We start from the raw sequence: 12,020 nt of genomic DNA, 5'->3' as shown, positions 1-12,020 counted from the left end.
CCACGGGGCACTGAGGTGGTTAATATGGCTTGTAAATGGTGCTTGATTGTCTGTGACTCGATAGTGCAAGAAACGAAGAAGCGGAGTTACAATGAAAGAAGACCGTAGGCAAATTCAGATGGAAGTGTTAGACTGGATGTGAATGATTAAATGATTTCTAGTTGGATTATGATTCCATATTCTAAATGGGAGAGATTTTCGTAAGCTTCATAAACAAATGCACTCATTTATAAGGGATTATCTGTAATCTCTCTTTCTATCCTTCAGCGTACCTATCTCTGTCTGTCCCCTCTGCCTCTGCTCTTTCTGCCGGTCTCCCTCCCGAGTCCCTGGGCAGGTGTAATCTTTTTTTCTCCCGTCTTTCTTTCTCGCTCGTTCTCTTCCCCTATCCACATTGGACATCTCACAAAAAACTATTGTTCCACCACCGATAGTTTTAAACATGAATAAAATATGTTGATTCAAAGTACAATTTACAAGGCAACCAACTTCAAGGTCCGAGTTTCCTCCATACAAAAACAATTTACATACAATTCACATTTGTTTTTAGTTTGCATGACATTTCATTTGAGGGAGCTCACAATCCTATTTTATCTGGTTGCCTGACAATTATACTTGTGTGTGGAAAAAATGAACAAAGAATGTAATTGTTATTGCTATTTTTTATGGATACAAGGCAATTCACCAAGAGAGGGTTGAGGTAATCGGTTAATGGATCCTAGGAATCCATGCCTATACCCATTATCTGAACTTACCTCACACTCACTCACCCCAGCACTTACACCCCCCCCCCCCCTTCAATGTCTCTCCACATGCAGTTGGTGTTTTGAACAGTTGATAATAACAATGGGAGCAAGAGATTACCTTTTCATTGTTTACAGGGTTATATAAATGTGAGCTGTTGGGGATGTCTGTGTTTAAAATGTGATGTTCTATTATTGTACGTGTGCAATGTCTGTATTGACGCAATAAACTGGGTTTGCATTCCCTCCCCCACTTACTGGTTTACAACAGAGGGGGTTACTGCTTAGAATAACCCCACTGTGGCTTTGTGGAAAGACTGCAAAAGGGATGCACCACAGATTTAATATTAGTTCTGTGTCCTCCATTTTTAGTCACTTTTATTCTTTATTTCCGTTCATTTTTTTCTCCAACATCTATGTAACAGTTAGGAAGTAACATTCACAGAAACACAAATGGACTGGTTTGTTTCAGAAATGGACAAAATAGTCCCAGAGTACAGCGAGAGAGCGAAACAAGACAGAGACAAAACTGAGAAAGAGACAGAGGGAGACAGAAATAAATGAAACAGAGAGTGAGAGAGAGAGAAAGAGAGCAGGTAGGGACTGAAAAACCTGGTGTAAAAACAGAGAATGTCCTGGTCTTTTGTGAAAGGTGAAAGGTAACTGGACTGGACCCACTCGACAGGGGTGGACGGTTGGGCAAACAGGACCACACTGTTGTTCAGCAGGGTGGTTCAGTCTTTAAATCCACTGTGCCAGTTCATCACAACTCGTCCTTTCCCCCCGTCACCTGGCCCCTTCCCCGACTCTTTGATGCCTGGCCGCCGCTTCTTCCGCTCCGAGCACGGGCAGCGGCGCCTCCTCCTCCCTCCTCTTTAACCTCTCCTTCTTTCTTCACACTCTGTCCGTCCACAGCCCACAAGGCCTCAGCCTCCTCCCGCTCCTGCGCGAGACATGGAGACATGGAGAGCAGAGCGATGAGAGGTTGGCAGAAGATATGGAAAACAATAGATGACCATCACATCAGCAGCATGCCCCTGATCTTGTTGTGATGTTCAGTCGGCTGTGATCAACCAACCTTGTAGTCCCTTTGAACAGAACAAGGGTCAGCTTAACCTATTAAACCACAAGTCTCAAACATTTCATATTAATACTGCTAACAACCCACTTCACTCGCCGACCAAGATGGCCGCCAACCCATATTCCCATTTGGTGAAGAGTCGGTCACCCCTGTTTTAATGCACATCCTCTCATAGTCCTCACCATATCCCTGTGGTGCTTCTCCTTGGTGAACCAAAGGGCCAGTGCACACCTGCGGCCAGCTGTTACCGCAGTCACGCCATGGGGGTTAACCGGACCAGAGGAGAACCCCACCAGTCGACCACAGGTGGGTTTCACCTGAGCCTAAACAGGGAAACAAAATAGAGAGCGAGAGAGAAAGAAAGAGACAGCATCAGAATGTCTTGCCTCTAAGCCACACCAGAATGGCACCAAGTGGCGATATGGTCAGAATTTACTGTAAATTCCACGTAAATGAACCTATTTGTCGTTAATTCAGAATTTAGGTTGATCACAAGTGAATTTCTAGCGCTAAAGCTGCATCTTCATTTACCAAGTCCAAGTAGTGAATGTCAGGTAAGTTCAAAGATCATTAAAATGTCCACCAGTTGTGCCGGAGTCATTTGGCTGGGCGACTCACCGTGACAGTCTTTGCATCCCGGTCCGTGAAAAAGAGCTCCCCGCCGTCAAAGTCATCGTTAAGGTAGAGTATGGCACTGGAACAGAATCCGACAGTCTTGGTCATTATTCAACAGGTCAGCGTCAGGAAACACACCACACGGCCTGTACTATAGTCATGGGAGGAAGTGAGCACACCATCTGGAAAGTTGTATTTTACATACTTGGACAAATGGATATTTGAGCCAAATTCCAACCACACAGTGAGAAGGTAATCAAATTGAACAAATCACACAAAAATAATAACTTTAAAACCATTTATGGACTCAAACAGAAATTCTATTTCCTAATGGAGAAAACGTTGGTACACCTCTACCTTTACCATCACATAAAAATGGCTTAAATTAGAATCAGGTGCACTAAAACAGGCGAGAACAGGGTCCTACCGAAAATAAAGATTCTGGTTTAGTTTTAACCATATGGGTTTGTGTGGGAACATCATGCCAAGTCCAAATGACATATTATTATTGATGCACATGAGCCTGGTCATACATGGGAGAAAGCCCTTGAACACAACACAGTTGAAGCCAAACTGTAAACACATTTAAGAGACAGTCTATCAGTCTCCACTCAGTGTAAGAGACAGATAGACTGATACATCTACAGTCTGTTATTTCAGCCAAAGGGGGCAACAACACCTATTGAAGCTAGGGGTGTACTTACTATCTCCACACATTGTTTTTTAAATAAATTATTGCAAAGTATAATCTTTCATTGTAATTTCTAAAATTAGGAAACCTATATCTGTCAATTGTTTTGTGAAGTTAAGATTACATATCCATATGTCCAAATACGTAAAAAAGATATACAAAAATAACTTGCCAAACGGTGAACTTACTTTCCACATAACTGCATGTCTCTTTATTTTCTCACCCAATCTTGGTTATTCATGTAACAGGTCCACTCAGAGTCCCCACTTCACAAATAGCATCTGAACACAGCATTAAGACCTGTCTGAAACCAAGAGGCAACCTTACACCTATAATCAATTTGTGGAATTGCACCTGTGCCTTTTTTAATACTGTGTTTAGTCGCCTCATCCCTTATACTGCACCAGAGAGATTATCGGCATGCACAGAACCATTCATAAAAAAACGCGAGATTAGGTTGCTTGCGAGGCTAGAGTTTGTTTACCTGGCATTAGAGTAAATAAAGTGGGAACATTTTTGAACTCACTACTTTTAGGCCCTCTGGGTAAGAGCGTTTGCTACACGACGTAAATGCTAATTAAAAATGATGACAATCTGGTTTGAGTTTACCATCTGGGTAGGAATGTGTGTTCATGTAAATGCACACGTGCTATTGCATAGTTCAACTTCAAAGTCCTGCGCAGGTTTTTCAGGAGTAAATACATGTGAGCATTCGTTTTATTTACTTTCATCTGCATTTTTGGAAAAGGACCTGTAAGGAAACATTTCTCTGTTGGTCTACTCCTGTTCTGTTGTTAATGGGTCTTGGTCTGTGTGTGTGGGCATGTTTTACTTACCCTTTGGGGATATTATTTACATTAGATCTAGTTTAGATTCCCCTATAAAGGTTAGGTTATTGGGGTTAAGGATAGGTTTACGTTATGATTAGGGTTAGGGTAAAGGTTATGTTTTGGGAACCTAAACTGTTTGTTTTTGCATCTCCACTAGGTGAGTAATACAGAACTGTGTGTGTATGTGTGCGCGTGCGTGTGCGCATGCGTACCTCAGGTCTCTGTGTGTGAAGGCTGGTGGTTCTCTCCAACACTGTCTCGTTTCAGGTTCCAATAGACAGTTGTCAACATGAACAGGGTGAGACAGGTCCAGTCTCCCCTTCTGGTCTCCTGAACAGCACACAGACACAAAAGCACCATGTTCAGCAAACGCCAAATAAAAGAAATGGATATAGGAAGGGACTACCTGGAGTTAAGAAACATCCCAAATAAGAAACATTATTTTGCGTATCTGCCTCTGCTCAGGCATTCAGTATGTTACAACACGCTGATAACTGTCACATGTTTGCCGGGCATCAGGCAGATTTGAAGAAATCGCCAGGCCTCTCTCCTAATTGAACAGGGAAGACTTCCTCCATTTTGCACATGCCAGTCTTTCCTGTTCTTTGGGACTGAGACCTTCAGGTGTGGTGTCCATGTAAACAAACGATGTAGAAGACAAGACCACACATTAAAAGGACACCGTCTGTATGGAGCCCTACCTGTGATGGCGCTGCGACACACAAGGTGTGTGTAGGAGAAGTGGAGTTCTGAAGGACTCCTGAAGTAAGAGTGCAGCAGGGTTCTCACCCTCTCCCCCATCGTGTGAAGCAGCTTGGCGTCGGACTGGTTCACCATGCCATCCTGGGCCAACTGCACGGGGACAACTGTTCGTTAGGACTCACGGTGGACAACGAGACAAAGAGACAGACAGGTTTCCTGTCCAGGCGCGTCTTTCTCACCTTGACCGCTCTAAGGACAGTAAGGCCCTCAAACTTCTCATGTGGCGTGTGTGGTGACCGTCTTCCCCTGTAACCGTCCCCGGCGGACGCAGCGGCCTATCAGAGACAACGCAGGAAGTCGTCAGGAAGGACTGGGGCTCACAGCCCGGTTGGGATCCTTTTCCTTGTAACTTCTAAATCCACCCTTGAATTTCATGGTGAGAACCAGAAAGGTCGATGCCTGTATGTAAAACGGGTTCTTTTAAATTCCTTATATCTGTTGAACTTCTCCCATCTTTGAGAAGTCCGGGTTTCTTCACATGCAAGCTTACGGTCGCCAGGCGCAGCACTGTGTCGCATTCCTTCTGATCTAAAACTCCGTCCAGCACAACGCGATTGGTTCCATTTAAAGCATGGTCGTCCATGGCGATGGTGACACCAACCTGCGGTACCGGACCCCCTGGGGAAGATGGAAGGAAGGGGGACTGAGACACACGAACAAGGAGCATACTGACACAAACACTATACTTCCTAAAAGAAACAGGTGTATGCCAGATTGACGTTTCCTAATGCTCAGAGATCTAAACCATTTAGGACAAATCCCAATACTGTCAATAAGGGAATGTAGCATTAGACACACTATTTTGATGGTAGCAGCGAGAGGCTGACAGACACATTAGTGGTTAGAACATCTGACCGGTAGCCAGAAGGTTGCTAGATATTGAATCCCTGAACCCTAGGGACATTTTCTAAATTACTATCTATTTAATGTATCTTATTAACAGTTATCATTAAAACATGACAAATTCCAATGTTTAATGTTCACCCTTACCTGCGTAAAAACCACTATCATCCATCTCCAACTCTTTCTCTCCTTCCTTAAGTTTTTCATTCAGGAGTTCCTTTTCTGCTCTGGAAATCAAAAATGGAAATGGCTTTTCTAACCCCTGATAGTACTTCAAATCCTGTTCTTTCAAACTCCTGTCCTCTTTTTTGAAGTAATTTCCCCTCTCTCATTCCCTCTCACCTCCAAGCATCTCTCAGAGGCTCAGGAACCACCTCCTCCGGAGTCCAAAGGTCCTTCAATGGGAGGGAAAATCACCACGTTAATTACTGCTGTATTTTTCAGTAAAAGGTCTAGTTCAGAGACTTACACAATGTTAAAAAAAACGCAGTATGCAGTATAGCCTTATATTTCAGTTCAAGACGCTCTTCTCAAGGGAGAATTCAAGAAGCAAATGCACACATTGTCATACATAGATATGGCATGCTTCTGGACGCAACCATTTCTACTGATAATCATCAAAGAACTTCATCATACCGGGTCGGTGAAATCAAAGTTCAGGTTTTCTTTTCCAAAGTAGAGGAGTTTTTTCTCCTGCAAGGAGCGGCTCACATACCGAGCAATCTCCTGTGAAGACCGAAATGGTGAAAGAAACACAGTCATGCCTACCAAAAGAACATGAATATAAAGATAATTCTTTATTAATTATCTATCATAATTTGGGAGTGATGTTTACTGTAATGATATCTCCAGAAGGCCGGGCAATGGGTTAAAGCATCCCCTTGGTACCTGTAAGGGCTGTGTCTCATGTGGCTCACTATCGCTCCCTAGTGTCTCTGTGTAGAGCTGCAGGTTGCTGACAGAGTCCTTGTCTGAGGGGTAGAACAGGAGGAGAGAGCGCAGGGTTTGCACTGCTCCCCCTATATCACCCGCTGTGGGACACAGAGAGAGAGTAAAAGAGAAAGATGACTTTAATACATTCAGTGGAGTGCTCAGAACCAGGCCAGGGCCATCACCTGCAGTAGAAGATCAAAATCGTGAGATTGACTCACACACTTAGTTAACATCATTATAGTCCAATGTTCAGTTGAGATTATGACCTTTCCCCTTGTCTGACCTTTGAACTGTGCGATGTGTAGATGCTCCAGCTGCGTGGGCAAGAAGTCCTCCTGGGCTGAAATCCTCCCGGCTCGTGTTGACACCTGGGTAACACAGGACTGCTGGCAGGACAGCAGGGAGAGAGACAGTGCTGGATGACAGAAAAAATAAAACGTGGTAAGGAAAAACATTTCTGTCTTTAAGCAAGAGTTAAACCTAACAGCTCTGCAGGCAGTGAAGGCACTGAAAATGTTTAATTCTATGTTTATTTACTATCCATTAAATGATTCTTCATTATCTAGTCAATCCATTCAGATAACGTAATGGGCTAAATGGTTATAAAACATCCCCCAAAATCCATATTTTGGGTTATAACAGAGAGATAATTTTAGAAATGCACTCTTCTTGCTTTTTCCTCAGCCTCTCCACGTGCTTCCTTGTTCCTGCAACCTAAAATCTCTGGAGAACTGCAAAACTTGACACATATAATGCAACTGAATACTCTGTTTACTTTTTCATTATGTTGTTGACTCCTTGGAATCATCTATAAAACTGGTCCAAATCCAGTTCCACCAGCAGGCAATGTGGCAGACCTCAGCATCTCTCCAAATGTACAATGGATAATGGCTTTGTTTTAACCCTAGAAGACACTGTATGGCATCATACTATCTATGTCAGGCTGTCTTGGTGAAACTCTACCAAGCCTCCCATATCAAAGCTTTCATAGCACTTTATTGATATGTAACAAACAAATGAGAGGTTTGGCCTATTCTGTAGCAATGATAGTCATACACTCTAAAAAGGTATTCTAAAAGCATTCCACATAAGTAAACTGTTTACGCACTATGGAAAGGGGTCTATATGGAACCACATTTTTTTCTAAATAGAACCAAAAATGGTGCAAACTAGAAACAAAAAAGGTTCTAACTAGAACCAAAAAGGGTTATTCAAATGGTTATCCTATAGGGACAGATGATGTACCCTTTTGAGATTCTATATCTTTTTTTTCGAAAAGTGTAGGCCTGCATAGTCAAAGCAGCTGTACTAAACTTTTTTCCCCCACCTGCTGCTTTCTCAAACATCCCCTCCACTCCAACCTCCTGGTAGTCAGGGAGACGCTGGGAGGCAACCTCACACTGTGCCCTGCACTCCTCAGTCTGTCCCAGTGTCGCGTTTACGCACTCCCTCCATTTCTCCACAGCGTGCGGCCAATCAGAGGAGGCCTCGGAAGCGAGCGCAGAGTCGTAAAGGGTCTGCGGGTAATGAAGGGACAGGCGGTTATGAGAAAAAGGAAGGGGAATTGGCAGCTAATTAGTTGGCTATACTGTATCTCACAAAAGTGAGTACACCCCTCACATTTTTGTAAATATTTGAGTATATCTTTTCATGTGATAACACTGAAGAAATGACACTTTGCTACAATTTGAAGTAGTGAGTGTACAGCTTGTATGACCGTGTACATTGGCTGTTCCCTCAAAATAACACAACACACAGCCATTAATGTCTAAACCGCTGGCAACAAAAGTGAGTACACCCCTGAGTGAAAATGTCCAAATTGGGCCCAAAGTGTCAATATTTTGTGTGGCCACCATCATTTTCCAGCACTGCCTTAACCCTCTTGGGCATGGAGTTCACCAGAGCTTCACTGCTTGTCACTGGAGTGCCCTTCCACTCCTCCATGACGGCATCACAGAGCTGGTGGATGTTAGAGACCTTGCACTCCTCCACCTTCCGTTTGAGGATGCCCCACAGATGCTCAGTAGGGTTTAGGTCTGGAGACAGGCTTGGCCAGTCCATCACCTTTACCCTCAGCTTCTTTAGCAAGGCAGTGGTCGTCTTGGAGGTGTGTTTGGGGTCGTTATCATGTTGGAATACCGCCCTGTTGGCGGCCTTTCTTGTTCATTCATTTTTAGAAGAGGCTTCCTTCTGGGACAACAGCCATGCAGACCAATTTGATGCAGTGTGTGGCATATGGTCTGAGCACTGACAGGCTGACCTCCCACCCCTTCAACCTCTGCAGCAATGTTGGCAGCACTCATGTCTCTTTCCCAAAGACAACCTCTGGATATGACACTGAGCATGTGCACTCAATTTCTTCGGTCGACCATGGCAAGGCCTGTTTTTAGTGGAACCTGTCCTGTTAAACCGCTGTATGGTCTTGGCCACCATGCTGCAGCAACAGTAATTTTTTTCAGATCCTCAGAGTTCTTTGCCATGAGGTGCCATGTTGAACTTCCAGTGACCAGTATGAGGGAGTGTGGGGAGCGATGACACCAAATGTAACACACCTGCTCCCCATTCACACCTGAGACCTTGTAACACTAACGAGTCACATGACACCGGGGAGGGAAAATGGAAAATTGGGTTTAGACATTAATGGCTGTGTGTTGAGTTATATTGAGGGGACAGCAAATTTACACTTATATAAGCTGGACACTCACTACTTCACATTGTAGCAAAGTGTCATTTCTTCAGTGTTATCACATGAAAATATATACTCAAATATTTACAAAAATGTGAGGGGTGTACTCACTTTTGTGAGATACTGTAAGTGCCTACCTGCTGGAGACAAAGTAAAATGAACCGCTTTTTCCCCCTACTGTATGGCATTAATTATATAAAAAGTCCAGTCAACACATGATGTGTTGCCATTTCCTGGTAGACTCCATCAGTAAAATCACACAAAGGAATCTGGTGTGGGCATGGAAGAGTGAACTCAAGGAGCTTTAACCATTGGATTAGGTAGTTCAGGTGAAATATGCAGAGAGGAATTTGAACCCTCAGGCACACTGTGAGACTCTTAGAATGTAAAATGAGTCCATTCTAACCCAGTGTTTCTCGGCTTCCATCTCTCTATCCTGGAAAGCGTCCTCTGTCACCCCCTCCATCCGCCGATACTTCTCAATGTTGTTCCTCATCTCCAAGTGACTGGGGTTGGCAATGAAGAATGTGTGGGCTGCAGACGCTGCTTTCTGGACTTTGCCAAGCTGAGGGAGGGAAGGAGAAAGAAGGGCAGATGAGAGGAGGAACAATAAGGGAGAAGGAGAAATAAGGTAGAAGGCACACCTTGCACTACCCCCTTAGCGTACTGTAGGCCAGTCCCTATAGCAAGCAAGTTTATTTATATAGCACAATTCATACATAGAAGCAATTAAATGTGCTTTACAAAGAAAAATAAATAATATTAAAAAAACAAATACTCAAATGAAAACATCAAAACAACATCATAATAATAAAACAGAATAAGAAATTAGAACTAGAATAAAATGGGATGAAAACATAAGAAGCTATACCATATTGTTACCAGTGGAATAACCTACTGTTATTACTAGTACTTTACAAGTGTTATTTACCTGTAATCATTCACAGAAACATACCAAAACAGCATGTAAATATAGTTACCTTCCAGTAGACAACCTGAAGGAAGTTATAAGGGTTCCGGGTACTAAACTCATACTCAATGTCAACAGACACAGGAAGCTGTCCTGATGGAGTGACAGCCTGTCCCAAACAGAACCGCACACACTCGGCTCGCCTCTGGATCCAATCCACAGCCCATAGATCCCACACGCTCCCTTTCTCTACATCTAAGAACACAATCAAGCAGGTTATGTTAGTGGAATGTTCCATAATAGAAGAGTCTTGAGTCATGAGCACTGGGACCCTCTCTGACGTCTGGAAGAGCTGTAGGTCCTACTGCAAAAATCAAGCAAGCAGAGATTTGAACTAGGAAACAAAACATTTTCAATGTTTGCCATTTTGGCAGACTCTGGGCAAACTACAATCCCCGGAACCTAATGATTGACTGTTTTTCATTCATGCACATCAACACACCATACAAACTGTTAAAAAACAGACATGCAAGCACATGCACACACACTTGTTTAAAAAAAACTGCCACAAAGACTGAGACGCTAACAAGAACACTTACAAACGTACCTAGTTTGGTGAGCCTCTCATGTCCCGCTGGCCCACATTCGTCATGACACTGCCGTCGGATCCGAAACAGAGCCTCTCGGGTAGCTATCGACTTTTCGAGCAGCTCTGCGGCTTTTTCCCACTCCTCGTTAAAGTATGCACGGACACCCGTATAATACAAAGCATCGTACGCTGGTATGAGTCCGGACGTAGAACCTGCAGAAGCCCCGCTGACCGTAGCAAAAGATGTAAAGTAAAAATATGCAAGAATTGAGTAAGTACTAGAAATTTGCTGCGCCACGTATACAGATTTGTGATTTGAGCAAAGCGCCATGGTGCGCCGGAGTTGTTTTGGGGAGGGATGGGGGAGGAGAGCCATAGGAAAAGTGAGGAGTGACGGGAAAGACGTGCCTGTCTCGTCCTAAGGGATGAGGGGAGGAGGACTTGTGGAGAAAAGGAAGGAGGCGGTGCTCTGAAATATGTTCTCATATGTTATGTTTTATAGGCTGTGTGTCTACATACAGCCTCGCACGCCCTTACGTCTTTTCATGTGTTCATTGTCGATTCAAACTTCTCAACATACAAATCACCAATGCAGCAATATACATCTGCAGCAATATACAGCGCAAATAACGTGAACATCTGAATAAGAAATATGCATATAAACACAAAAATAAATAAAATTAAATTAAATTAAAAAAACGGGCAAGTAATATTGTATTCATATTGTACATCCTTTTTAAAAAAAAAAAATGTTTAAAAAATTTGAAATAGATTTTTAGTTAATTCCTGAAAATCAAAAACACTGGGGCATATTACGTTCAAAAACGTATTGTATCTCAGAGGCGGAAGTATAATATTAATAAAATTACGGTCAGTTACTGGTTATGTGTATTAATGGCACCTGTTTGAACTTGTTATCAGTAAAAGACACCTGTCCACAACCTCAAACAGTCACACTCCAAACTCCACTATGGCCAAGACCAAAGAGCTGTCAAAGGACACCAGAAACAAAATTGTAGACATGCACCAGGCTGGGAAGACTGAATATGCAATAGTTAAGCAGCTTGGTGTGAAGAAATCATCTGTGGGAGCAATTATAAGAAAATGGAAGACATACAAGACCACTGATAATCTCCCTCGATCCGTGGCTCCACGCAAGATCTCACCCTGTGGGGTCAAAATGATCACAAGAACGGTGAGCAAAAATCCCAGAACCACACAGGGAGACCTAGTGAATGACCTGCAGAGAGCTGGGACCAAAGTAACAAAGGCTACCATCAGTAACACACTACGCCGCCAGGGACTCAAATCCTGCAGTGCCAGACGTGTCCCCCTGC

The 12,020-nt window shown here is 43.4% G+C and overlaps 1 protein-coding gene across 1 annotated transcript; it reads right to left on the bottom strand.

Annotated features, from left to right (window-relative positions):
* Positions 1 to 788: 788 nt before the first annotated feature.
* Positions 789 to 11,121, bottom strand: p3h3 (prolyl 3-hydroxylase 3). The gene is made up of 16 exons (XM_010900827.4): positions 10,702 to 11,121; positions 10,165 to 10,349; positions 9,591 to 9,749; positions 7,826 to 8,015; positions 6,782 to 6,913; positions 6,454 to 6,596; positions 6,202 to 6,291; positions 5,908 to 5,960; positions 5,713 to 5,792; positions 5,213 to 5,340; positions 4,902 to 4,997; positions 4,662 to 4,812; positions 4,173 to 4,290; positions 2,443 to 2,518; positions 2,007 to 2,147; positions 789 to 1,686 (listed from the first exon to the last, which is right to left on the bottom strand). The coding sequence occupies exons 1-16, from the start codon at positions 11,057 to 11,059 to the stop codon at positions 1,507 to 1,509; spliced, it is 2,280 nt and encodes a 759-aa protein (XP_010899129.1). The 5' UTR covers positions 11,060 to 11,121; the 3' UTR covers positions 789 to 1,506.
* Positions 11,122 to 12,020: the final 899 nt, after the last annotated feature.

The sequence above is a fragment of the Esox lucius genome, chromosome 20 (assembly GCF_011004845.1).
Source record: "Esox lucius isolate fEsoLuc1 chromosome 20, fEsoLuc1.pri, whole genome shotgun sequence".
NCBI lineage: Eukaryota > Metazoa > Chordata > Actinopteri > Esociformes > Esocidae > Esox > Esox lucius.
The sequence above is the reverse complement of the archived record's forward strand: the minus strand, read 5'-3'. Positions and strand labels throughout refer to the sequence as shown.